General features: G+C 44.4%; 1 protein-coding gene across 1 annotated transcript in view; it reads right to left on the bottom strand.

Annotated features, from left to right (window-relative positions):
• Window positions 1–2,123: 2,123 nt before the first annotated feature.
• Window positions 2,124–25,190, bottom strand: part of HSD17B3 (hydroxysteroid 17-beta dehydrogenase 3) — a 55,407-nt gene continuing 32,340 nt past the window's right edge. Inside the window, exons 8-12 of the mRNA XM_014466945.2 lie at window positions 22,958–22,992; window positions 21,813–21,894; window positions 21,110–21,175; window positions 8,088–8,237; window positions 2,124–2,581 (exon numbers count right to left, since the gene is read on the bottom strand). Coding sequence (XP_014322431.2) covers window positions 2,471–2,581; window positions 8,088–8,237; window positions 21,110–21,175; window positions 21,813–21,894; window positions 22,958–22,992 — 444 coding nt within the window. The 3' untranslated portion in view covers window positions 2,124–2,470. The remainder of the gene's footprint in view (window positions 2,582–8,087; window positions 8,238–21,109; window positions 21,176–21,812; window positions 21,895–22,957; window positions 22,993–25,190) is intronic.

The raw sequence follows: 25,190 nt of genomic DNA, 5'->3' as shown, positions 1-25,190 counted from the left end.
TTTAATTTTACTGAAGTAACTAGAGTCCCAAGTGGCTAAGTGCGCTGGCCCCGTCAGCCATCTGGTCAGAGTAAGTGCAACTCTCCTCCTTCTCTTTCTTTTTTGATGACCCACCTACGCACACTCACAGGGAGCTCAAAAAAAGAAGATCGAGGGACAGACCTTGAGGGCTTTATGCTAAGACAGAAAAAGACAAGTACCATATGATCTCACCCCTATGTGGACTCTAACAACAATACAGAACAGACTGGTTGTTATCAGAGGTTGGGGGTGGGGGTTGCTGAGAGAAATGGGTGAATGGGGTCAAAAGGTACAAACATCCAGTATAAAATAAATAAGTCCTGGGGATATAGTGTACAGCATGGTGACTATAGTTAATAATACTTTATTGTATATTTGAAAGTTGCTGAGAGTAGGTCTTAAAAGTTTTCATCACAAGAACAAAAAATTATAACCATGTGTGGTGATGGATGTTACCTAGACTTGCGGTGATTATCTGGCAATATACACTTACATCACATAATTATGTTATACACCTGAAAGTAATATAATGTTATATGTCAGTTATATCTCAATTTTTTAAAAAAGAACTACTTCTTTTTTTTGGGGGGGGGGGGGTTCTTTCCACAAGTTGGATTCTGTTCTAAAATTCCTGCAAGATTAGATAGAGACACTCAACAGTCCTCTCCCAGACCACTAGAGGGCACTAGCAAGTCAAGACAGGCTGAGCCCTACGCACAGTGGATAAACTACAGTGAGAATAACCATGTTTTTTTGGCCTCAGAAGCAGACAAAGATGATTAAAATCATGCTGACCCTTGGATGACTGTCTTCAGATTTTTCTGGCAAGCGATGGCCAAAGGAGTCTTTTTGAAGTGGGGCATTCTGGTTCCCATCCCACAAGAACAAGAAATGAATGACGCGCCAGGAAACAGCCCCAGCAGCAGCTCCCAACTGTTTCCAGGCAGCAGCCCGTAATCACCTTATTTCCCAGCTCCAACCAAGTGTGGCAGGGGATCCTCTGGCCTTTAGCACAGATGGAAGGCTGGGAGAACACAGAGCGAATGCTTCCATCAAAACCACCAGCTGCCGATGTTCCTTGGGGTGTCACACCCTCCAAACAAAAAGAAGGGAATCAGGCAAGAAGCAAGAGCTCAGTACTCCTCGGCGGAAACGAAAGCTCCGTGAAAGCTGGCAAGGCTCCCTGCTCTGAAATGAGTCCCAGACAATAGTAAATCGGGAAAGTGGTCAGTGTTGAGTGGAGACACGTGGGCCTGGCTGCGAAGCCCAATTCCTCAGCTCTCTTCACAATATGTGAACGCAAAAAACACAGGGTTAGGGGGAATAGGGTTCACCCATTTCCATTAAGTCCAATTAAAGAACCTCATCCCGGAAAGGCAGGGCGCCACTGTAGTGCTTTAGTACGTATGCTGGGAGAGGACCCAGGTTCAAATCCCAGCTCTGCCACTCAGTGATTAGCTGAACCTGTGCAAGTTACTCAGGTTTTTTCTGTGCCTCAGTTTCCTCATCTGTAAAATGAAGACAACAGTAATAATAGTTCCTCCTTCCTACGTTGTAATGAGGAGTACATGGTCCCTAACACATTATTAGTGCTCAACAAATGTTAGCTATTAGCTAGTGCTAGTGGTGATGGGTATAAAAATCTTAAAATACAGAGCTTTTCTACCCTTGTTTCATAAGCCAGCCCAACATCTTGGGGCCTTTATTTTGAGGCAAATTCTCTCTTAATGTAAAGGCCCTCAAAAAGCTTGTGGACAATCTATCATTCAAAACCCAGGATTAATATATGGGGAAAACCCCTATATCACACAACTAAAAGTTATTTCTAACATCTGCCCCGGGCTGTATACACTAAAGTATGTTTCTCTTCTCACTCAAGCTGCTGGTTGTGGAAGTTCTTCCCCAAGGGCGAATTCACCAGGGTTTGATGTGAAGGTTTATAAGTACAATGTCTACACTTTAAGTTGTTCCACCAATAGTTGAAATGCCAACTCCCCATAATTGATATGTGCTGGGATAAACACTTATATTAAGATTAATTAGTGTGGCTCATTGTATTTTCCAAAGATGGTCACAGAAGGCAAAGGAGGGTCAGAGTACTCTTGCTATTTAAGTAATTTTAATTCAAAATCATAAATATGCCAAAGTGACATATTTGAGGGCGGCCTGCCCTGAGTCCCATCTTTAGTCTTACAAAATAAGCTAAACTACGTTTTGCTTGTATGAATGAACTGGCTTTATCTGCTCAGGGAATTTTCAAGGCCTGTCTCCATGTGGCCTTGATTTTAACATGAGCTCATTGGCACACAAATTGTGTTCTAGGGACTATGTCTGTGGCACGGACCTCCAGCTTCAGGGGGTGGTGGGTGACGGTCTGCTCCTTGGTCCTCTGCAGTCAGTGCAGAACCTGGTGAGGAAAATGAGGCTGGATGGCCATCAGGCCCCCAGACTATCTGATGTTGGCGTTCCTCTTGAGGTAGTTGGTGTAATGAGTCAGGAGTAGCTTCTTGACCCAGCTGCTGTAGATGGCCCAAGATGGGATCAGGCTCAGAAAGCTCGCCTTAAATAGACAAAAACATGAGTGTGTGGGTGAAAAGAAGAGCAAGGAAGTTACAACTAAAACATCTCAGTTCATATTTATCATTTCAAAGAAATATTTCTTCTGACTACTGAAGGTAAGCCCCAAAATCTTCTAGTACAGTCATGTGTCACTTAACAAGAAGGATTCATTCTAAGAAATGGATCATTCGATGATTTCGTCATTGTTCGAACATCATAAAGCAAACTTACATGCTTTATGGTACCTCCTACTACACGCCTAGGCCGTGTGGTATAGACTATTGTTCCTAGGCAACAAACCTGTACATCCTATTACTATACTGAATGCTGTAGGCGATTATAACACAATGATAAGTATTTGTGTATCTAAACATAGAAAAAGTATATTTAATAATTTTAAATATGGTTACAATATGGTATAAAAGATAAAAAATGGTACATCTGTATAGGACACTTACCATGAGTGACGCTCAGAAAACTAGAGTTGTTCTGGGTGAGTCAGTGAGTGAGTGGTGAGTGAATTAGAAGGCCCAGTACATTACTGTTTGCTACTGTAAACTTTTAATCACTATATAGTTAAGATACACTAAATTTATTTTTAAGAATTTAATTCTTCAATAATGAATTAAGCTTAGCTTGCTATAACTTTTCTACTTTATAAACTTTTTAGTATTTTTAACTTTCAATTCTTTTGCAATAACACTTAGCATAAAACACAAACACATTTTATAACTGTACAAAAATTATTTTTTCTTTATATCCTTATTCTATAAGTTTTTTTCCTATTTTTAAATTTTAATTTTTTTTACTTTTTAAACTTTTTTGTTAAAAACTAAAATACATGGAATACTACGCTGCTGTAAAAAAGAAAGAACTCTTACCATTCATAACAGCATGAATGGACCTGGAGAGCATTATGCTAAGCGAAATTAGCCAGTCAGAGAATGATAAATATCACGTGATCTCACTCATTTGTGGAATATAATGAACGACATAAACTGATGAACAAAAATAGATCCAGAATCATAGAAGCATTGAACAGATCAAACCTCAGAGAGAAGGTGGGGGAGGAGAGGGGGTAAGAGATCAACCAAAGGATCTCTTGCATATAAGCATAACCAATGGACACAGATAGTAGGAGGGTGAGGGCATGTGCTGGGGGGTGGGAGCAGCCGGGGAGAGGTCAATGGGGGGAAAAGGAGACATATGTAATACTTTCAACAATAAAAAATTTAAGTAAATAAAAAAGAAAACAAACAAACAAACTAAGATACAAACACACACACTAGCCTAGGCGCCCACAGGGTCAGGATCGTCACTATCACTGTCTTCCACCCCCACACCCTGTCCCACTAGCAGGTCTTCAGGGGCAATGACATGCTCGCTTGAGGAGGTGTCACTCTTTTTGGAAATATGTCCAGGGCGGTTTGTTAAAATTTTGTTTTCATCATAGACTTGCTTGTGAGCAGATAATGCAACATGAGCATTCTTCTCTGTAAGTGAAAAACTTTTGGTGTTTTTAAATTAATAAACAACTTTTAAAGAAGCTTGTTGAGGTCTGCAAACCTTCTGCTAGAACCTTCACCATGAATTTTCTTAGAGGTTCTTTTTCTGCTCCTGCAGTTTCCTTTCCCCTGGCTTCTTCTTCAGCTACGCATCCCATTCCAACAACTCCTCCTCAGCCACTTCCTCAGACCACCCCTCGGAGCTCCTCCTCGTCATCCTCATTCACACCCAGGGTAAGGCTGTTTGCCACCTCAACCACAGCCTTGTGGATTCTTGCAGCCTCCTCAATCTTGGCAAACCCTTTGAGGTCATGGACAAACTTCTTGAGTGTCTTCCTCCAGGTGTCATTCATACCCTCCTTGGTGGCATCACTCTAAGCCAGTGGTCGGCAAACTCATTAGTCAACAGAGCCAAATATCAACGTCACTTCTTCAAAATAGACTCGCCCAGGCCGAAAACCGACTTCTGCGCATGGGCCACAAAGTTTCAATCGCACTGTACGTGCACGCCCGCACGTGGTATTTTGTGGAAGAGCCACACTCAAGGGGCCAAAGAGCCTCATGTGGCTCGCGAGCCGCAGTTTGCCGACCACGGCTCTACGCCCAAGCAAGGCTCTTGAAGCAGCTGAAGATGTAATTTTTCCAAAATTGCATCAGCGTCTTCGTCAGTTGCAGCAATGGCCTGGGCAAAGGTCGTCCTCAGGTAGTGAGCTTTAAAAGCTGCTATAACTCCCTGATCCACTGGCGTGTTTGGAGGGAGAAGCACACTTCGATTTTGGGATGAAGATCACCAATACAAGGAGGATGTCTGGGGGATTGTAAATAATAAGCTAAGTCTGGAAAGGTACTATTCTCCAAACAGTGCTTCTCCATTTTGCTGGCATAGCCACTGAGGAGGGCGTCTTGGGAGAGAAGCGGGAGCACCGAGGGCTCGGCGTTGCTCCCGCACAATGGCCGTGTGTGCTGATGGACGTGTTGGAGGCCCTGCGCTTCTCGCTGCGCCAGGTCACACAGCGTTTCCGTTTGACGCCTGAAACATTGCCCCAAGCAGGACTGCGATTCTGTCCTTAAATGCCTGAAAACCTGGCCTTGCCTTGGCCTCCTTATGGATGGAAGTTCCTTCCGGTTCCATTCCAACAGGGGCGTTCCCTCCAGGCTGGACATTTGCTCTGGCGAGTGATGTTCCTCCACAAGCCGCTTCTCTGGAGTTTCCAAAGCTTCTTCAGCTGCCTTCACATCAGCACGTGCAGACTCGCCACTCACTTCACCTTGTGGAGGGACAACTATCCTTGAGTTGCTGGAAACCCCTGGAGCCAGCAATGAATTCAACAGTCAGGTGCAGCCTTTCCTCTCAACATCACAAACTTTTTGCTTTGGACGTGACCACCTTGGTTCTGAGAGGGACACACTCCTCTGACTGGTCTTCAGTGCAGGTCGTTGATACAGTCCCTTCTCAGCTCCCCTCACTTTCTCCCTGTTATTTATGCCGTCCCTGTGGTGGAATGGGACATGTCTGACTGGGGAGCAAAAACCATCCCTGATTTTCCAAATCCATAGTCCCGAACCACTGTTCATCTCATCTCCGGGTCAATCACTCAGCGTGGCTCTTACTGGCAACATTAACAGTGGGCTCTGTGTGCGTAGGGGCCACAGTGAATAAATAACACAAGGTTAAATCAAGCACAAGAGAAACTGGTGCACTCAAGGGACATGGCCAACACAGGAAGTATGAGGCTGCTGCCATGGTAACGTGGCTTACTGTTTTACAGCAGACTTTTCATAAGTAGAAAGAACACACATTTTTAAAAATTATAAGAAGTATAGTACAGTAAATATATAAACCAGTAACATAGTCATTTATTATCATATCAAGTAATACACACTATAGATAATTGCATGTGCTATACTTCTTATTATTTTAAAGTTTTTAGTGTTGACATTATTACAGTTGCCCCCCTTTGCCCACCTCCACCCACCCCACTCCCCCTTCTTTGGTCTTCACCAAACTATTTTCTGTGTCCATGGGGTTTGCATATCAGTTCTTTTTTTTTTAAAAAATATATTTTATTGATTTTTTATAGAGAGGAAGGGAGAGAGATAGAGAGTTAGAAACATCGATGAGAGAGAAACATCGACCAGCTGCCTCCTGCACATCTCCTATTGGGGATGTGCCCGCAACCCAGGTACATGCCCTTGACCGGAATCGAACCCGGGACCTTTCAGTCCGCAGGACGACGCTCTATCCACTGAGCCAAACCGGTTTCGGCGCATATCAGTTCTTTAGCTAATCCCTTCACTTTCTTTATCCAGTCACCCCTGCCCCTCAGGCACAGGCCATGTGTCCATGCTTACGGTTCCATTTTGTTTGTCGGCTTATTTGTTCATTAGATTCCACATATTAGTGAGATTATATATTTGTCGTTCTCTGACTGGCTTATTTCATTTAACATAATACTCTCCAGGTCCCTCCATGCTGCCACAAAGGGTAAAAGTTCCTTCTTTTTCACAGCCGCATAGTATTCCATGGTGTAAATCTCCCACAGCTTTTTTTATGCACTCATCTGCTGATGGGCACTTGGACTATTTCCAGATCTTGGCTGTTGTAAATAACGCTGCTATGAACATAGGGGTGCATACATCCTGAATGGTGTTTCAGGTTTCCTAGGATATATTCTCAGAAGTGGGATCAGTGAAAGTATAAAACTGGCAGCATAGTAGGTTTGTTTACACCAGCATCACCACAGACACGTAAGTAACATGTTGCTGCAACACTATGGTGACTACGCATCAGTGGGCAATAGGAAGTGTGATCTTTGCTCCATTGTAACCTCTGGGACCACCATCAGACACGCGGTCTATTGCTGACAAGAGCATAGTTGTACGGTGCATGGCTGAAGCTGCTAAAATTTAAAGCTTTTGTGACACTTTTTCAGCAAACAAGGTTTTCTCAGAAACCAAAACAGTCACCTACAGGGCCGGCCCCGAGGAAATTCTAAATAGAGAACTGAGTCCACGGTAAAGCAGCACCCGCGCCCCCTTCCCCTCAGCGAGCACTTCCTCTTCCTGCTGCTCCCTCTCCCAGCGTCTTCATGTCCTTCCCACCCAGGTTCTATTATAATGAGGCTGCAGGAGAAAGCAGATCTGTCTAAAGCTTTTTGGTGATGCTGGAAACCGCACTACACTGACACTGTGTTGTGTTTTCACTATTAGCATGCACATTCGCATCGACCTTTGTTTCATGTTTGTATTTGTTTCTGTCTTTAAAAATATGTTTTTATTGATATTTTTAGAGAGAGAGGAAGGGAGAGTGAAAGAGAGAGACAGAGACAGAGAGAGAGAGAGAGAGAAACATCGATGTAAGAGAGAACATCAATCAGTTGCCTCCTGCATGCCCCCTACCAAGGATCAAGCCCACAACCCAGGCTTGTGCCCTGGCCAGGAATGGAACCAGCAACCTCTGTGCATGGGACAACTCTCAACCAACTGAGCCACACTGGCCAGGCCTGTATTTATTTCTAAAAGTGGCCGGGGAACGGCGAGAACTCGTGGTGCCACGCGCTAGGGAACCTTATTTCCATGTGACGGGGTCCATGGCGTGCCGGGACCAGCTTCACTGCTCACAGAGCCAGCTGTGCACGCTCCCCAACATGTGCAGTGGCAGCACACTGGAGGATTTAAATCATGGAAATCAGCAAATGCTACAAATCAGGTGCTTGTTTTACTTTTCTCCTGGACGGCCAGACTTAAACATTTACTAACAGGGGCCAGAGGCCACAGCAGCCCCACGGAGACGCTCCCTGAGTCTCGGCCGGCTCTTCCAGGAGCTCTGGAGCCTCCTTCCTTTCTGCGGGAGAAGTGCGGCAGCCAGGGGTGAGACTGCCCGCCTGGGGTGTCCAGGGGCTGAGCACCGGGCCTCCCAGAGCGAGGCAGAGCTGGCTCAGCCCGCAGGGCCGCCTGCACACCTGTGCCCACTCGCTTCCAGAAGGAGACGTTATCAGTTACCAGGATCTCATGGACGAGGCAGCCGCAGCTTTCATCTCCACATGTGACGTAATTGAGTGATTCTTTAACAAACTCATCGGCCGTCTTGGTTATCAGGCTGGTGTTGAGATTCTTTGTCATTGGGGTGGAAACAGCATAGGGGGTCAGCACCTACAACGGGAAATAAAGCTGTGACACAGGCGCGATCTGCCCATCCCTGAGAAGTGAGCCCCCATCTCCCCATCCCTTCCTTTCCCAACTCCGGCCATCCTGTCACAAGTTCCAGGGTCCGAAACAGGGAGGGGGCACTGCACGGGCACAGAAGCGGCACAGAGCTGGCAATCAGCCTCTGGTTTCCCTTTGCCACTAATGCCAGGGGAGGCCTCGGCCACACACCACGGTGCCCCGAGTGCACACGGCTGAGGCATGGGCCAGCTCTCCGAGCATGGTTGCCAGGCTTTGCAATAAAAGTACAGGACACTCAGTTCAACCGAATCCAGGAAAACAACAGCAACAACAAAATTCAGTATAACTGGGGGAGACAAAATGGCGTCCAAATAGGCAGATGTGTCCTGCACCTTCTCATGGAGCAGATAGAAGAAAGAATTAAATTAAATAACATCCACCCAGAATTGGCAAATTAAACACAGCTGGTAAGACGATCCGTGGCTGGAAAGGACAGAGGACGCCTGGAGAACGTTTTCTCTCTTCTTTCTTTTTACTCCTTATAAAAAATTGATCTTCTTTATCTGCTTTACTGACGTGTTACTATTATAGTAGTCTCTGCTGGCTTACTCATATATCTAATTTCCTCTCCCCTGCTCCACGTCCATGCACACTTCTCTTTTCTCTTTCTTTGCTAGCCATTTTTATGCTTTTGTTTTTCCTGTCCTCGCTTGCTCTCTTCTTCTCCTAATTGTTTAATTAGTTACACTCACCAAACTCAGCCTATTTGCTCTCTACTCTAGTCTCCTTTTCCAAAAATAGATGAATATACAGATAGATAGAAAATAGATTAAAGAAAGGGAAGAATTTTTTTATTATTATTTTGTTTTTTACTTTTCTTCTTATCCACTCATTCTCTTTCTACCTCCTCTATATTGAACTGTGGCCATTTCCCCACTCATTCAATTCCTTTACCTTATCTTCTGGAAATAAGCTCTGCCTCTTCAGATTCAGTTCCCCCCTTTTTTCTGGGTGTTTGTGGTTTGCATTTTTTGGTTTATTTGTTTGTTTTGTGGACTTGTCTCCCCATATACATACATTTTTCCCCCTTCTTTTTTCTTCTTGTTCTTTCCTTTCTTACCTTTTTTCCTTTTCTCAATATCATTTTTGTGCTCTTTTCTCTCCCCTAATTCTCTTTTCTCTGGTGGTCACCTTTATTGGGGTTATCAGTGTCATGAATACATTCTTGTTTTGTTCCCTCTGTGTTGTGTCTTGTTGAGTTGTATTTTGTGCCTTTCAGTCAACGTGGTAGAGAGTGAACCACATAACCAGACACCCTGAGAGGAGCAAAAAGGGGAGACAAAGAAACAGACCCCATACGAAAGAAAAGGAGGAATCACCAGAAAAGGAAGTAAACAAAATGGAGGCAAGCAATTTGTCAGAGAAAGAATTCAGAGCAATGGTCATAAGGACACTGAAAAGGATGGAAGACAATTCAACAACATGTGTAAGAATCAATAGGAAACGGAGAAGAACCAAGAAGAAATGAAGAATGACATAGCTGTGATAAAGAACACAATAGAAAGCATCAATAGTAGACTAGCAGAAACTGAGGACTGCACCAGCAACCTGGAAGACAAGGTAGGAAAAAACACCCAAGAAGAGCAGCAACTGGAAAAAAAAAAAACTTAAAAAGCAGGAGGAGAGCCTAAGGGAGCTCTGGGACAACACAAAATGAAACAACATCCGCATAATAGAGGTGCCAGAAGGAGAGGAAACTGAACAAGGAATAGAAAACCTGTTTGAAGAAATAATTACAGAAAACTTCCCTGATATTGGGAAGAAAAAACTCACAAAAGTTCAAGAAGCACACAGAGTCCAAAACAAGAGGATCCCAAAAAGACCAACACCAAGACACATCATAATTAAATTGGCAAACACCAACGACAAAGTAAGAATTTTAAAGGCTGCCAGAGAGAGACAAAAAGTAACCTATAAGGGATTTCCCATTAGACTATCAACTGATTTCTCAACAGAAACACATCAAACCAGAGGGAATGGAATGAAATATACAAAGTGATGCAAAGCAAGGGAATGAATCCAAGAATACTATACCCAGCAAGGCTATCATTCAAAATTGAAGGTGAAATAAGGAGCTTCAGACAAAAAGGGCTAAGAAAGTTTATTACCACCAAGCCACCAATGCAAGAAATGCTAAAGGGGCTGCTATTAAAAGAAGAAATCAGAAGGGAAGAAGGAACACAGGCATAAAGAATAAAAATGGCAACAAACAAGTACCTATCAATATTAACCTTAAATGTAAATGGATTAAATGCTCCAAACAAAAACATAGGGTAGCTGAATGGATAAGAAAACATGACCCATATATATTCTGTCTAAAAGAGACCCACCTCAGAACAAAGGACTAACACAGACTGATAGTAAAGGTATGGGGAAAAATTTCAGGTGAATAGAAATGAAAAAACAGGTGGGGTAGCAATACTTATAACTGACAAAATAGACCTCAAAGTGAAGGCCATAACAAGAGATAAAGAAGGCCACTTCATAATACTAAAGGGAGCAATTCAACAAGAGGATATAACTCTGATAAACTTATATGCACCCAATACAGAAGCACCCAAATACATAAAAAAAACTTCTGGAAGATATCAAGGGAGAGATTGACAGCAATACAGTCATAATAGGAAACTTTAATACCCCATTGATGCCACTGGATAAATCCTCTAAACAAAAAAATCAGCAAAGAAATATCAATCCTAAATGACTCACTAGATCAGATGGAATTAATTGACCTCTTCAGAACATTTCATCCCAAAGCTACAGATATACATTCTTCTCAAGTGCACATGAGACATTTTCAAAGATAGACCATATATTGAGACACAGGCAAAGTCTCTTCAAATTCAAGAAGATAGAAATCATATCAAGCATCTTCTCAGATCACAATGGCATAAAATTATAAATCAACTACAATAAAAAATGAAAAAATTAAACACTTGGAGGCTAAATAGCATGCTATTAAACAATGATTGGGTTACCAAAGAATTCAAAGAAGAAATAAAAAGCATCCTGATAAGAAACAACAATGAAAACACAACAATCCAAAATCTATGGGACAGAGTGAAAGCAATCCTGAGAGGGAAGTACATAGTTCTGCAGGCCTACCTCAAAAAACAAGAAAAATGGTAATAAATTACCTAACCCTACAATTTAAAGAATTAGAAAGAGAGTAACAAGAAAAGCCCAGAGTAAGCAGAAGGAAGGAAATAATAAAGATCAGAGTGGAAATAAACGACATAGAGACCAAAAAAAATACAAAAGATCAATAAAACCAAGAGCTGGTTCTTTGAAAGGATAAACAAGATCGATGAGCCTCTAGCCTGGCTCACCAAGAAACAAAGAGAGAAGACCCAAATAAACAAAATCAGAAATGAAATAGGTGAAGTAACAACAGACCCCACAGAAATACAAAGGATTGTAAAAAGAATACGATGAACAACTCTACTCCAACAAACTGGACAGCCTAGATGAAATGGGACATATTCCTAGAAAAACACAAGCTTCCAAAACTCAATCAGGAAGAATCAAAAAACCTGAATAAGGCAATAACTACTGATGAAATTAAAGCAGTAATAAAAAATCTTCCAGCGCCGAACCGGTTTGGCTCAGCGGATAGAGCGTCGGCCTGCGGACTCAAGGGTCCCAGGTTCGATTCCGGTCAAGGGCATGTACCCTGGTTGCGGGCACATCTCCAGTGGGGGGCGTGCAAGAGGCAGCTGATCGATCTCTCTCATCGATGTTTCTAGCTCTCTATCCCTCTCCCTTCTTCTCTGTAAAAAATCAATAAAATATATAAAAAAAAAATCTTCCAGCAAACAAAAGCCCTTGTCTGGATGACTTTAGAGGGGAGTTCTACCAAACATTCAGAGAACTAAAACCAATCCTTCTCAGACTATTCCAAAAAATTCAAGAGGAAAGCACACTTCCAAGCTCTTTCTATGAAGCCAGCATTACCCTATTCCAAAACAAGATAAAGACACCACAGAGAAATAGAACTACAGGCTAATATCCTTGATGAACATAGATACTAAAATCCTCAACAAAATTCTAGCACATTGGATCCAGCATTACATTAGAAAGATCATACACCATGACCAAGTAGGATTTATTCCAGGGATACCAGGAGGGTACAATATCTGTAAATCAATAAATATGATACATCACATAAACAAATTGAGAGACAAAAATCACATAATCATATCAATCGATACAGAAAAAACATTTGACAAAATCCACACCCTTTCTTGATAAAAAAAAAAAAAACACAAAACTCTCAGCAAAGTGGGGATATTGGGAGCATACCTCAACATAATAAAAGCCTTATAGACAAATCTACAGCCAACATCATACTCGATGGGCAAAAACTAAACTCATTTCCCCTAAGAACAGGAACAAGACAGGGATGCCCATTCTCACCACTCCTGTTCGACATAGTACTAGAAGTATTAGCCATTGCAATTAGACAAGAAGAAAAAATAAAAGGCATCCAAATTGGAAAAGAAGACGTAAAATTGTCATTATTTGCAGATGACATGATATTGTACCTAGAAAACCCTAAAGACCCCATCAAAAAACTACTAGACTTAATAAATGAATTTGGTAATGTAGCAGGATACAAAATTAACACCCAGAAATCTATGGCTTTTTTTTATACATCAATAATGAACTCACAGAAAGAGAAACTAAAAAAAAAACCAAAAACCATTTACCACTGCAACAAAAAAATTAAGATACCTAGAAATAAACTTAAGTAAGGAGGTAAAAGACCTATACTCAGAAAACTACAGGACTTTGAAAAAAGAGATAGAGGAAGACATAAACAAATAGAAGAACATACCGTGTTCATGGACTGGTAGAATCAAAATCATTAAAATGTTCATACTACCCAAAGAAATTTATAGATTCAATGCAATCCTCATTAAAATACTAACGGCATATTTCACAGACCTAGAACAAACTCTCCAAAAATTCATCTGGAGAAAAAAAGATCCTGAATAGCCACAGAAATTCTGAGAAAGAAGAACAAATTTGGAGGGATCACAATACCAGATATCAAGCTATATTACAAACCCACTATTCTCAAAACTGCCTGGTACTAGCACAAGAACAGACATATAGACCAAAGGAACAGAACAGAGAACCCAGAAATCGACCCAAGCCATTAGGCTCAATTAATATTTGACAAACGAGGCAAGAGCATACAATGGAGTCAAGACAGTCTCCTCAATAAATGGTGTTGGGAAATTTGATCAGATACATGCAGAAAAAAATGAAACTAGTTCACCACTTTACACCATTCACAAAAACAAACTCAAAATGGTTAAAGGACTTAAATGTAAGATGGGAAACCATAAAAATCTTAGAAGACTCCATAGGCAGCAAAATATCAGACATATGTTGTAGCAATATCTTTACCGATATGGAAACTAAAGAGAAAATAAACAAATGAGACTACATCAAAATAAAAAGCTTCTCCACAGCAAAAGAAACCATCAACAAAACAAGAGAGCCCACTGCATGGGAGAACTTATTTGCCAATGTTACATCTGATAAGGGTTTAATCTCCAACATTTACAGGGAACTCATACAACTTAACAAAAGGAAGATAAACAATCCAATCAAAAAAAAAACGGGCAATGGACCTAAATAGACACCTTTAGAAAGAGGACATACAGAAGGTGGAGAGACATATGAAAATATGCTCAAAGTCACTAATTATACGAGAGATATAAATCAAAACAACAATCAGGTACCATCTCATACCTGTCAGAATGGCTATCATCAACAAATCAACAAATAACAAGTGCTGGAGAGGATGTGGAGAAAAAGGAACCCTCGTGCACTGCTGGTGGGAATGCAGACTAGTGCAGTCACTGTGGAGAACAGTATGGAGTTTCCTCAAAAAACTAAAAATGGAACTGCCATTTGACCCAGTGATCCCACTTCTAGGAATATATCCCAAGAAACCAGAAACACCAATCAGAAAGGACAAATGCACCCCTATGTTCATAGCAACACAATTTACAATAGCTAAGATTTGGAAACAGCCTAAGTGCCCATCAGCAGATGAGTGGATTAAAAAATGGTGGTACATCTACACAACAGAATACTATGCTGTGGTAAAAAAAAAAGGAATTCTTAACATTTGCAACAGCGTGGATGGAGCTGGAGAGCATTATGCTAAGCAAAATTAGCCAGTCGGAGAAAGATAAGTATCACATGATGTCACTCATATGTGGGATATAATGAACAACATAAACTGATGAACAAAAATTGGTCCAGAGACTGAAACACTGATTAGACCGTCCAACCTTAGAAAGAAGGCAGGGGAGGGGGGTGGGTTAGAGATCAACCAAAGAACTTGTATGCATGCATATTAGCATAACCAATGGACATGGACAATGGGGCGGTGGGGGGTTTCCTGGGGGGGGGGGGGCAGAAGTGGTGGTAGGGGGTCAATTTGGGGGAAAAAGAGACATGTAATACTTTTTAAAATTTTTAAAAATTCAGTATAACTATGTCCCAAGTACTCCGTGGGCTATATTTACATTTAAATTTTCACTTATTTATCTGAAATTCAGATTTTATTGGGTGTTCTGTATTTTATCTGGCCACCCTCTCTCAGACGTGTGTTTCTAATGCACACAGCCAACGATGGGGCAACTAAAGCCTCTGGGTTACACGTTCACGACCCCCTCTTTCCACCCATGGCCCCCACACCTGGCAGGAGGCTGACTTTCTCCCAGAAACACAGAGCTCGGCATCTTTAGAGAAAAAAGGTCCGTGCTTGTTTTCTTGGTTTTACTTTTCTTCACATCACGTTTGCAATGTTCATCATGTCAGCTTTTCTTCACATCACCCCTGACATGACACTGTTCATAACTGAATCGAGTTATGAATCAGTCAACACGCTTGAATGGGCCCTCATGGAAATGAATGCTGTTGTCGTTAATTGGCAAAACACTTTCTTCCAAAGATCTCACCGTGTTCCTCTTGGAGAAATGCAGGAGCATGCATTCCCAACCCACTTCCAGATGGGGAAATAGTAAGTATTTTCATTCCTACAGTGGGGTTTGGTTCACAAGACACCTCATTGGGAAGCACAGGGGCTTCATAAACAGGGGTGAAATGTGCATATTTGTTCATTCATTAGATCTTTATAAGAACCTAGAGAAGTGAGCAGGCATGGTAAACCCCTTTTTACAGATGGGGAAACTGAGGCTCGAGGAGTTTCAGCAGGCTTCCCAGGATCACTCACATGGCAAGTGGCAGAGCTGGGATTTGAAAATCAAACTCGTCTCTAGTGCCTGCTTCGTTGACCAATTCACAAATCTTTACTGAGCACCAGTTACATAAGTGTTTGGAGAGGCCAGTGGTTCTGAAAGGTCGCAGAGCCGTTTCACCTTCTCTCACTTGCTAGGAGAGCAGCTCCGAGGCTCCTGCATCCAGGAAGGGGCCCCTCCCTCCCCCACCTCCTCCCACCCCTGCTGCCCCACGGAACCCACGCACTTGGCAGCCCCAGCCTCTCTCACCACAATTCTCAAGATCATGGTGATGCTAAGCCTGTCATATGACTAGTAAGCAAGTAGCTCTGGTAAGCATTCGTGTGGTTCACCAAGTATTTTTAGTTCTTTTCTCCTCCAGACACGTGATAGAATTACACAGGGTTGGGTGGGACCATGTGACCAAATCTGGCCCATGAGTATGAGCAAAAGTGACCGGCGTCTTTTCTGAGCCAGAGCCCTTCGTTATCAATGCAAGCCCCTCTAGAACTGCTACCACGTTGCCCTGGCGCGTCAGCTCACAACCCCAAGGAGCAGCTGCTCCATCCGCCGGTCCCTGCGTCACTACCCCGAGCTGATGCCCTGGCAGCTCCCAGTCGATGCGCATCATGAATGAGAAATAAATCTTTGTGGTTGGAAGTCAGTGAGATGTGAAGGGTTATTTTTTTTACCGCAGCGAACAGCCTGCATGGGGTAGCACTTGTGCAGAAGGAATCTGTCTGCAGCTGGGAGATGGAAGATGGGCAGGAAGGGATCCCTGATGGGCGGGACTTCAGTCAGCAGAGCAAAGAGCCAGTGGCCTAGTGGCATGGCGTGCTGTTCCCGTCACTCAGCGGCGGGAAGTCGATGTTAATTGCAAAGTTCTCACCATTAATTCGTATCTGCCTTTTGAATAAGCTTTACCTATAGCTGGTTAATTTATAACGTAGCCACCTGAGTTAGTCTCATACCCGTGAGCATTTTAGTTGAAATCCACATGCACACCAATGATTTTAAAGATGTCACGTGACCCCTAGCTGGTTTGGCTCAGTGGATAGAGCGTTGGCTTGTGGACTCAAGGGTCCCAGGTTTGATTCCGGCCAAGGGCACATGCCCGGGTTGTGGGCTCGATCCCCAGTGGGGGGCGTGCAGGAGGCAGCCAATCAATGATTCTCTCTCATCATTGATGTTTCTCTCTCTCTCTCTCTCTCGCCCTTCCTCTCTGAGATCAATAAAAATATATTTTAAAAAAAAGATGTCGCTCTTCAGAACACTTCACCCCAAAGCCATGGAATATACATTCCTCTCAGGTGCTCATGGGACATATTCAAAAATAGACCACATATTGGGTCACAAGCAAAGTCTCCACAAATTCAAGAAGATTGAAATCATAAAAAGCATCTTCTCAGACCACGATGGCATAATGTTAGAAATAAACTACAATAAAAACAACCCAAAATACTCAAACAATTGGAAGCTGAATAGCATGTTATTAAATATTGATTGGGTTACCAATGATATCAAAGAAGAAATTAAAAACATCCTGGACACTAATGACAATGAAAACACAACAATCCAAAACCTATGGGACACAATGAAAGCAGTCCTGAGAGGGAAGTTTATAGCTCTACAGGCCTATCTCAAAAAACAAGAAAAAGTGGTAGTTAATCATCTAACTCTACAACTCAAAGAATTAGAAAGAGAGCAACAAGAAAACCCCAGAGTGAGCAGAAGGAAGGAGATAATAAAGATTAGAGCAGAAATCAATGAAATAGAGACCAAAAAAACAATACAGAAAATCAATGAAACCAAGAGCTGGTTCTTTGAAAGGATAAACAAGATTGACAAACCCCTAGCCAGGCTCACCAAGAAGCAAAGAGAGAGGTCCCAAATAAACCAAATCAGAAACGATAGAGGCGAAATAACAACGGACCCGACAGAAATACAAATGATTGTTAAACAATACTACGGACAACTCTACTCCAACAAACTAGACAACCTGGAGGAAATGGACAAATTCCTAGAAAAATACAACATTCCAAAACTCAATCAGGAAGAATCTAAAAATCTCAATAGGCCAATAACTATGGAAGAAATTGAAGCAGTCATCAAAAAGATTCCAGCAAACAAAAGCCCAGGACCAGACGGCTTCTCAGGGGAGTTTTACCAAACTTTCAAGGAAGAACTAAAACCTATCCTCCTCAGATTACTACAAAAAGTTCAAGAGGAAGGAACACTTCCAAGCACATTCTATGAAGCTAGCATCACCCTAATACCAAAACCAGGTAAAGACAACACAATGAAAGAGAATTACAGGCCAATATCCCTCATGAACATAGATGCCAAAATCCTCAACAAAATCTTAGCAAATCGGATCCAGCAGTACATCAGAAGGATCATACACCATGACCAAGTAGGATTTATCCCAGGGATGCAAGGATGGTACAACATCCGTAAATCAATAAACGTGATACATCACATAAACAAATTGAAAGAAAAAAACCACATGGTCATATCAATTGATGCAGAAAAAGCATTCGACAAAATCCAACACCCATTTTTGATAAAAACTCTCAGAAAGGTGGGAATAGAAGGATCATACCTCAACATAATAAAAGCCATATATGACAAACCCACAGCCAACATCATACTCAATGGACAAAAACTAACACCATTTCCCCTAAGAACAGGAACAAGACAGGGATGCCCACTCTCACCACTCCTGTTCAACATAGTCCTGGAAGTATTAGCCATTGCAATTAGACAAGAAGAAGAAATAAAAGGCATCCAAATTGGAAAAGAGGAAGTAAAACTGTCCTTATTTGCAGACGACATGATATTATACATACAAAACCCTAGAGACTCCATCAAAAAACTACTAGACTTAATACATGAATTTGGCAATGTAGCAGGATACAAAATTAACCCCAAGAAATCCGAGGCATTTCTATACACCAATAGTGAACTTTCAGAAAGAGAGATTATAAAAACAATCCCATTTACCATCGCACCAAAAAAATTAAGATACCTAGGAATAAACTTAACTAAAGAGGTAAAAGACCTCTACTCAGAAAACTACAGGACGTTGAAAAAAGAGATAGAGGAAGACATAAAGAGATGGAAGAACATACAATGTTCTTGGATTGGTAGAATCAACATCATTAAAATGTCCATACTACCCAAAGCAATCTATAAATTCAACGCACTTCCCATTAAAATACCAATGGCCTACTTCAAAGATCTAGAACGAACTCTCCAAAAATTCATCTGGAATAAAAAAAGACCCCGAATAGCTGCAGCGATCCTGAGAAAGAACAAAGTAGGTGGGATCTCAATGCCAGATATCAAGCTGTATTACAAAGCCACTGTTCTCAAAACTGCCTGGTACTGGCACAAGAACAGACATATAGATCAGTGGAATAGAATAGAGAGTCCAGAAATTAGCCCGAACCAATATGCTCAATTAATTTTTGACAAAGGAGGCATGAACATACAATGGAACCAAGATAGTCTCTTCAATAAATGGTGTTGGGAAAATTGGACAGATATATGCAAGAAAATGAAACTAGACCACCAACTTACACCATACACAAGAATAAACTCAAAATGGATAAAGGACTTAAATGTGGGACAGGAAACCATAAAAATTCTAGAAGAATACAAAGGCAACAAAATCTCAGACATATGCCAAAGCAATTTCTTCACTGATACAGCTCCTAGGGCAGTTGAAACTAAAGAGAAAATGAACAAATGGGACTACATCAAAATAAAAAGCTTCTGCACAGCAAAAGAAACCATCAAGAAAACAACAAGAAAACCCACCTCTTGGGAAAACATATTTGCCAACGTCATATCTGATAAGGGCCTAATCTCCAAAATTTATAGGGAACTCATACAACTTAACAAAAAGAAGATAAACAATCCAATCAAAAATGGGCAAAGGATCTAAATAGACACCTTTCAAAAGAGGACATTCAGAAAGCCAAGAGACATATGAAAACATGCTCAAAGTCACTAATCATCCGAGAGATGCAAATCAAAACAACAATGAGGTACCATCTCACACCTGTCAGAATGGCCATCATCAACAAATCAACAAACGACAAGTGCTGGAGAGGATGTGGAGAAAAAGGAACACTTGTGCACTGCTGGTGGGAATGCAGACTGGTGCAGCCACTATGGAAGACAGTATGGAGTTTCCTCAAAAAACTGGAAATGGAACTCCCATTTGACCCTGTGATCCCACTTCTAGGAATATATCCCAAGAAACCAGAAACACCAATCAGAAAGGATATATGCACCCATATGTTCATAGCAGCACAATTCACCATAGCTAAGATCTGGAAACAGCCTAAGTGCCCATCAGTAGATGAATGGATTAGAAAACTGTGGTACATCTACACAATGGAATACTATGCTGCTGTAAAAAAGAAGGAACTCTTACCATTTGCAACAGCATGGATGGAACTGGAGAGCATTATGCTAAGTGAAACAAGCCAGTCAATGAAGGAAAAATACCACATGATCTCACTCATTCATGGATAATAAAGACCATTACAAACTTTTGAACAATAATAGATACAGAGGCAGAGCTGCCTCAAACTGATTGTCAAACTGCAGTGGGAAGGCCAGGGAGGGTTGGGGGACAGGAGGGAGGGGAGTAAGAGATCAACCGAAGGACTTGTATGCATCCATATAAGCATAACTAATGGACATAAGACACTGGGGGGTAAGGGAGGGCAGGGGTTCGTCAAGGGCTGGGGGGAAAAAAGGACACTTATGTAATACCCTTTGTAATACTTTTAGCAAAAAATAAAAAAATAAAATAAAATAAAATAAAAAGATGTCTCGGTGAGTGAGCCTTTCCACTTCTAATATATGCCGTACAACTTCCTCCCAAACAACAACAAAAAACCTGCAAATACACCTTTTATTCCCGGTCCTAGAAATCACTTGACTCCGTGCTGCGAGCCAACCGCTTGGACATCGCTGACACAAGATGTCCTATTGCTCAGCCTACAGACAGCAGGACCGCCCGATCGGTGTGCAGCTGTGGGTGAAGGGGCGGCGAGCCCCTCTGCCCGCGGCTCAGAGCCAGGGGTGAGGACCTCTGGGGCCCAGCACAGAAGAGGCACCCCCACCCCTTCCAACATGGACCGGTGCCCAGTGTTCTCTTTCCCTCTCCACCATCCTCCCACATAAGCCCGTCTCCCGTACCTACAGCAGAGAGGAAAGGATGGCCGACCAGGCCCCAACTTCTGGCGTGATGCAGCGTCGGGGAGCAAGAGGGGCGACAGCGCTCCTGGGCACTCACTCGCCCTGCCCCGTTTCCTGCTCCAGCCCAGGGCACGGCAGAGGGTGGCAGCAGGCGCAACCTCAGTGGCACAGCGGCCAGTACAAGGGTCGCAGGAACCCCGAAGAGGCATGCAGACCATTCCTCCGGCTGCACTTCAGCACCAGCCCTGCAGGAGGCAGTGGCCGGCTCCACGGGGACCTGGAGCGCCTCTTCAGGGGACTCGGAACTGTCAGCCTCACCTGGATAATTATTCCTTTCTCCTTATATTCTGCTTGCAGGGCCTTGGAAAACGTGCACACAAAAGCCTGGAGCGAGAAGGAGAAACACCTCAGGGCCCGGAGCTTGCTTTCTCCGTCAGAACCAACTTTGCAGGTTCCAGAGGCCCCGCAGGAGCCCACCACGTTGTCTTAAAACGTGGCCGCTTCTCTGATGCGAGTTAGGACTTCATCTCTTGGTCTGAGAAGAGATCCCGCAATGAATGGGAACATACATGGTGGGGATGAATACATACCTCAGGCCACTGCACATACATGACCCAACCCGGGGGTGGGGAGCTGTCCCTTGTGTAGAGCACCTCCCCGCCCCCCCCCCCCCAGTTTGTTTTTTAAGACGAGGTCACGGGGACACCTGGTTAGGCCTTCAGGGCAGGGAGGAACCACAGTGGACAGCAGGGCTCCCAGGCAAGGAGGTGAGTGAGGGCTGGGGCCAGGGCTGCACCCGCCTGCGCCCCCTCCCCCTCCGTGCTGCTGCAGGCCTTCGTCAGCCGGGGGCTGTGCCTTCTTCTAATTTGCACCCAAACCCCTGCTGACTAGCTCCGCCCTCGACACAGGAGAGCGCCTCCTGGCGATCTGCCCATGGACTGGCCAGATGGGCCACAGGAAAATGGCAACTGGGAACAGCAAGGGAGGGAGGAGGAGCCTGGAACTCCATGCTGTCGCTCACCTTGGAAGCCGAATACATGGAGTAGAGAGGCCAGGGAAAGAGGGCCACCCCGGAAGAAATGTTCAGGACGAGCCCTTTCCTCCTAAAAGGCAAAGAAGCAAAGTTTCAGGGGCTGTGCTGCCTGGGGGCTCCCTGAGAAGGAAGAAACCAAGGGGCTCGTGTGAGCGCCGGGGAACCCCTCTCTGCTTCCCTCAGGGCCACGGCCCCACAATGGTGACCTGGGCAGTCAGTGGGCATCAGGGCTTGCCACCGGGAACGGGTTCTGCTGCAACAAGGGGCCCCCACCGGAACGCAGGAACCCACTGAGCGCAGACAGGAGGGGAGGGGATCCTTCTCCCTCGAGCGCGGGCACAGGCGCTCAGGGCCCTTCTGCCCATGAGGACCCACAACAAGGCAGATGCCGTCAGTCTTGGGTGGGACTGGATGGCCCATCACCTGCTCACACAGGCGTCCTCACAAGTCCCGGGGTTCCCTAAGTACCCTTTGGAAATGTAATCTCTTTAATCCACCCCAACGAGACGGGTTTGATCCAGAAAAACCACGAAACTGCACATTAGAATAGCAGGGCCAGCCTCGCTTCCTCGAGGGAGGACAAAGCCATCGGCCACTTGCTGTTCATGAACACGGCCTGAGACCGGCTCCCGTGGGTGCCTGAGACCGGCTCCCGTGGTGTGTGAGGACGGCTCCCGTGGGTGGGTAACAGGGTGATAAAGACGTGGCATACATGGAGGAACTGATGGGGTGCTGATGGGGTGCTGATGGGGTGCTGATTTTTACCACTAAACTGGAGTATTCATTCTGACAAGAGCTGAAATTTATAATAACAAAGAGATGGTCTTGGTCTCAGGCCAACTTCTGAAGTTTCTTTTATGCTCAACATAAGTTAATTTTTAACTACAATGTGTGCTGAATCCGCTGTTCTCTTCCTCCCTCCAGTGTATGTTGCGCTTGACCTTCAATATGCTTGTGTGTTGCAAAGCTGGCCGGGGCAGAATGTTACTTCCCCCGTAATGTCCATGTCCGGTCATCACAGTGTTATCACTTGTTAAAGCCGCAGCCAGAGGTGCCCCAGCCCCCGCCTCCACACCCGCCGCCTGCCAGGCCAGGGAGCCCGTGCGCTCCACTGTTTCAAAGAAAGGCCTTACCTTGCCTCCATGTGCTTCAGAACTAGCTGGGTCATCTACAAGAGAAGGTCAACGTTAAGCCTTGACAAAGGAACTAAATAGCAATGGGCGTGCAACTTGGGGGAGTGGGTGTGGGAGGGAGCTGGGGAACTGCCTAATCTTCTCAGGGGGCCACACGCATTGGAGGTCATTCTGGCAACACTAGAGTCAGGTCGGAACCTACAGGACCCAACCCAGACAAATGGCCAAGTGCTCAGAGGCCTCTGGTTTCTCCTGCTAAAGCTCCAGTCTTCCTGCAAAATGAGGGCAGTGAAAAATTACGGTAATTGTCCTGGTGAGGAGTCACCACTGAGGGTCCCGGGTACTCTCTACCCCAGGAGACAGGCAAGCGGAGGTTGCTCGTCACAAGCCATGAGTTAGGATTGGGGGGCATAAGGACATCACGCAGGTGTCCATGAGCATCGCAAGTACCAGGGAGGACACCTGTCAATCCAACAGCGGCCGCATAAGCAACCTGCAGGCGGTCTGTGCTAGCTCCCCAGACAGACATGTCTGTCTGTCTGTCAGAATTACAACTGTATTGGGAAGTCCCTTCCCCCTCCCAACCTTCTGCCCCAAAAGAGGTCTTTTCTGCAACTTCTGGAGCTTAAACATCCCGTTAAAGAGCTTTTCACATCGTAATTGTAAGGCACACGTTTTAAGAATTAAGGAGGTGGCAACTGTGTGGACTAAAGGGTTCTCAAACGTACATCCAAGTGGACTGGGGCCCTGTCTGGGGAGCAGGTTTGAGACAGAGAGGAACCAAACGGGTAGGGCAAAGCAGAGAAATCAAAAGGCCTGGGGCCAGAAGACTAGCTCTGCCAGTCTCTGCATGTGGCCTGGGAGCCCCAGGAGCTGGGGGGGGGGGGGGCGCGCTCTGTCCCTGCCACGCCCTATCTGTGGGGCCTCCAGAGCATGGTGGGGGTGGTCCCTAGAACCTACGGGACTGCCCTCCTGAAACCCTGGATTTGAAGGGAGGTGAGAAAAGGATGAGGGCTAGATTGTCATCACCCTTCCTTGGCTTTTCCAGCGTCACTGAGGAGCACGCCAGCATGTCCTCAAAGTCTCCCGGCTGAATGCTCTAGCCCAGGGGTGGGCAAACTTTTTGACTCGAGGGCCACAATGGGTTCTTAAACTGGACCGGAGGGCCGGAACAAAAGCATGGATGGAGTGTTTGTGTGAACTAATATAAATTCAAAGTAAACATCATTACATAAAAGGGTACGGTCTTTTTTTTTTTAGTTTTATTCATTTCAAACGGGCCGGATCCGGCCCGCGGGCCGTAGTTTGCCCACGGCTGCTCTAGCCTCACGGGGGGAGTAATCCCGATTAGAGAGAAGACGTCGGGTTTGTGAGTCTCTGTCACAAAGCTCCCGATATTTAGTCTCTGACCTCACCTTCCTTTTGCCCACAAGCTCATCTCCCATCCCTGCCCTGACAGGGGTCTCTCCTATTCCCAGACGGCTCCTGTGGAATAATTAAGGGTACTTGTCATGCCTCCCACCAGCGTGGACAGCTGGGGTGGCATGCTTATAAGCTAATCTTGCGTGTGTTTTCTCTGTTATTTAGGGAAGTTAGTGTCTAACAATACATAAAGTAATTGTTTAGTAAATCAAAGCATTCCTCTGCTAAAGGAGTCGGGGTTATCAAATACATCTGGGAAGCCCCGTGATCAAATGGACCAAGAGTGAGAGATCCACGTGTCAAATAATGTGAAAGATTTTAGTGGTAAGACTACCGACAACAGTTGGAAATATAAAACTTACATCAGCTGGGAGTTTGAAAAGCTATTGATTGCTCAGCCTAAAAGAATGTGTGTACCAATGAACACTGGGCAGGCTACGTAAAATACCACTGTGCTTACAGAAAAACAATCAATGGTAAAAACAATTTTTGTCAGCCCAACTTATCCACCTGGAAAAAAAATTTTTTTGGCTCTACTCCGCATCCATCCCCTCTCCTTAGGTCGAGAACAGCTGATTCTCCTGTGGGAAAGCCGTCCTCCACGGCCAGACCACGTCCTCAAGATGAGGATGAACCTCCTGCCGCTCCCCAGCCAGGGTCCGGACCCCTGCAGCCAGGGGTCACACCTGGCTCCCTGCTGCGGTTCCACGGGGCCCGGGGAGTGGCCACAGGGCGCCAGGCGCAGTTGTGAACTCCGTGGCCTGAGCCAGGCACCGGCTGTGCGGTCAGTGGGGGCTCCGAGCCCAGGGTT

Source organism: Myotis lucifugus, unplaced genomic scaffold (assembly GCF_000147115.1).
Source record: "Myotis lucifugus unplaced genomic scaffold, Myoluc2.0 scaffold_371, whole genome shotgun sequence".
Lineage (NCBI taxonomy): Eukaryota > Metazoa > Chordata > Mammalia > Chiroptera > Vespertilionidae > Myotis > Myotis lucifugus.
This window is presented reverse-complemented; position numbering and strand designations above follow the sequence as displayed.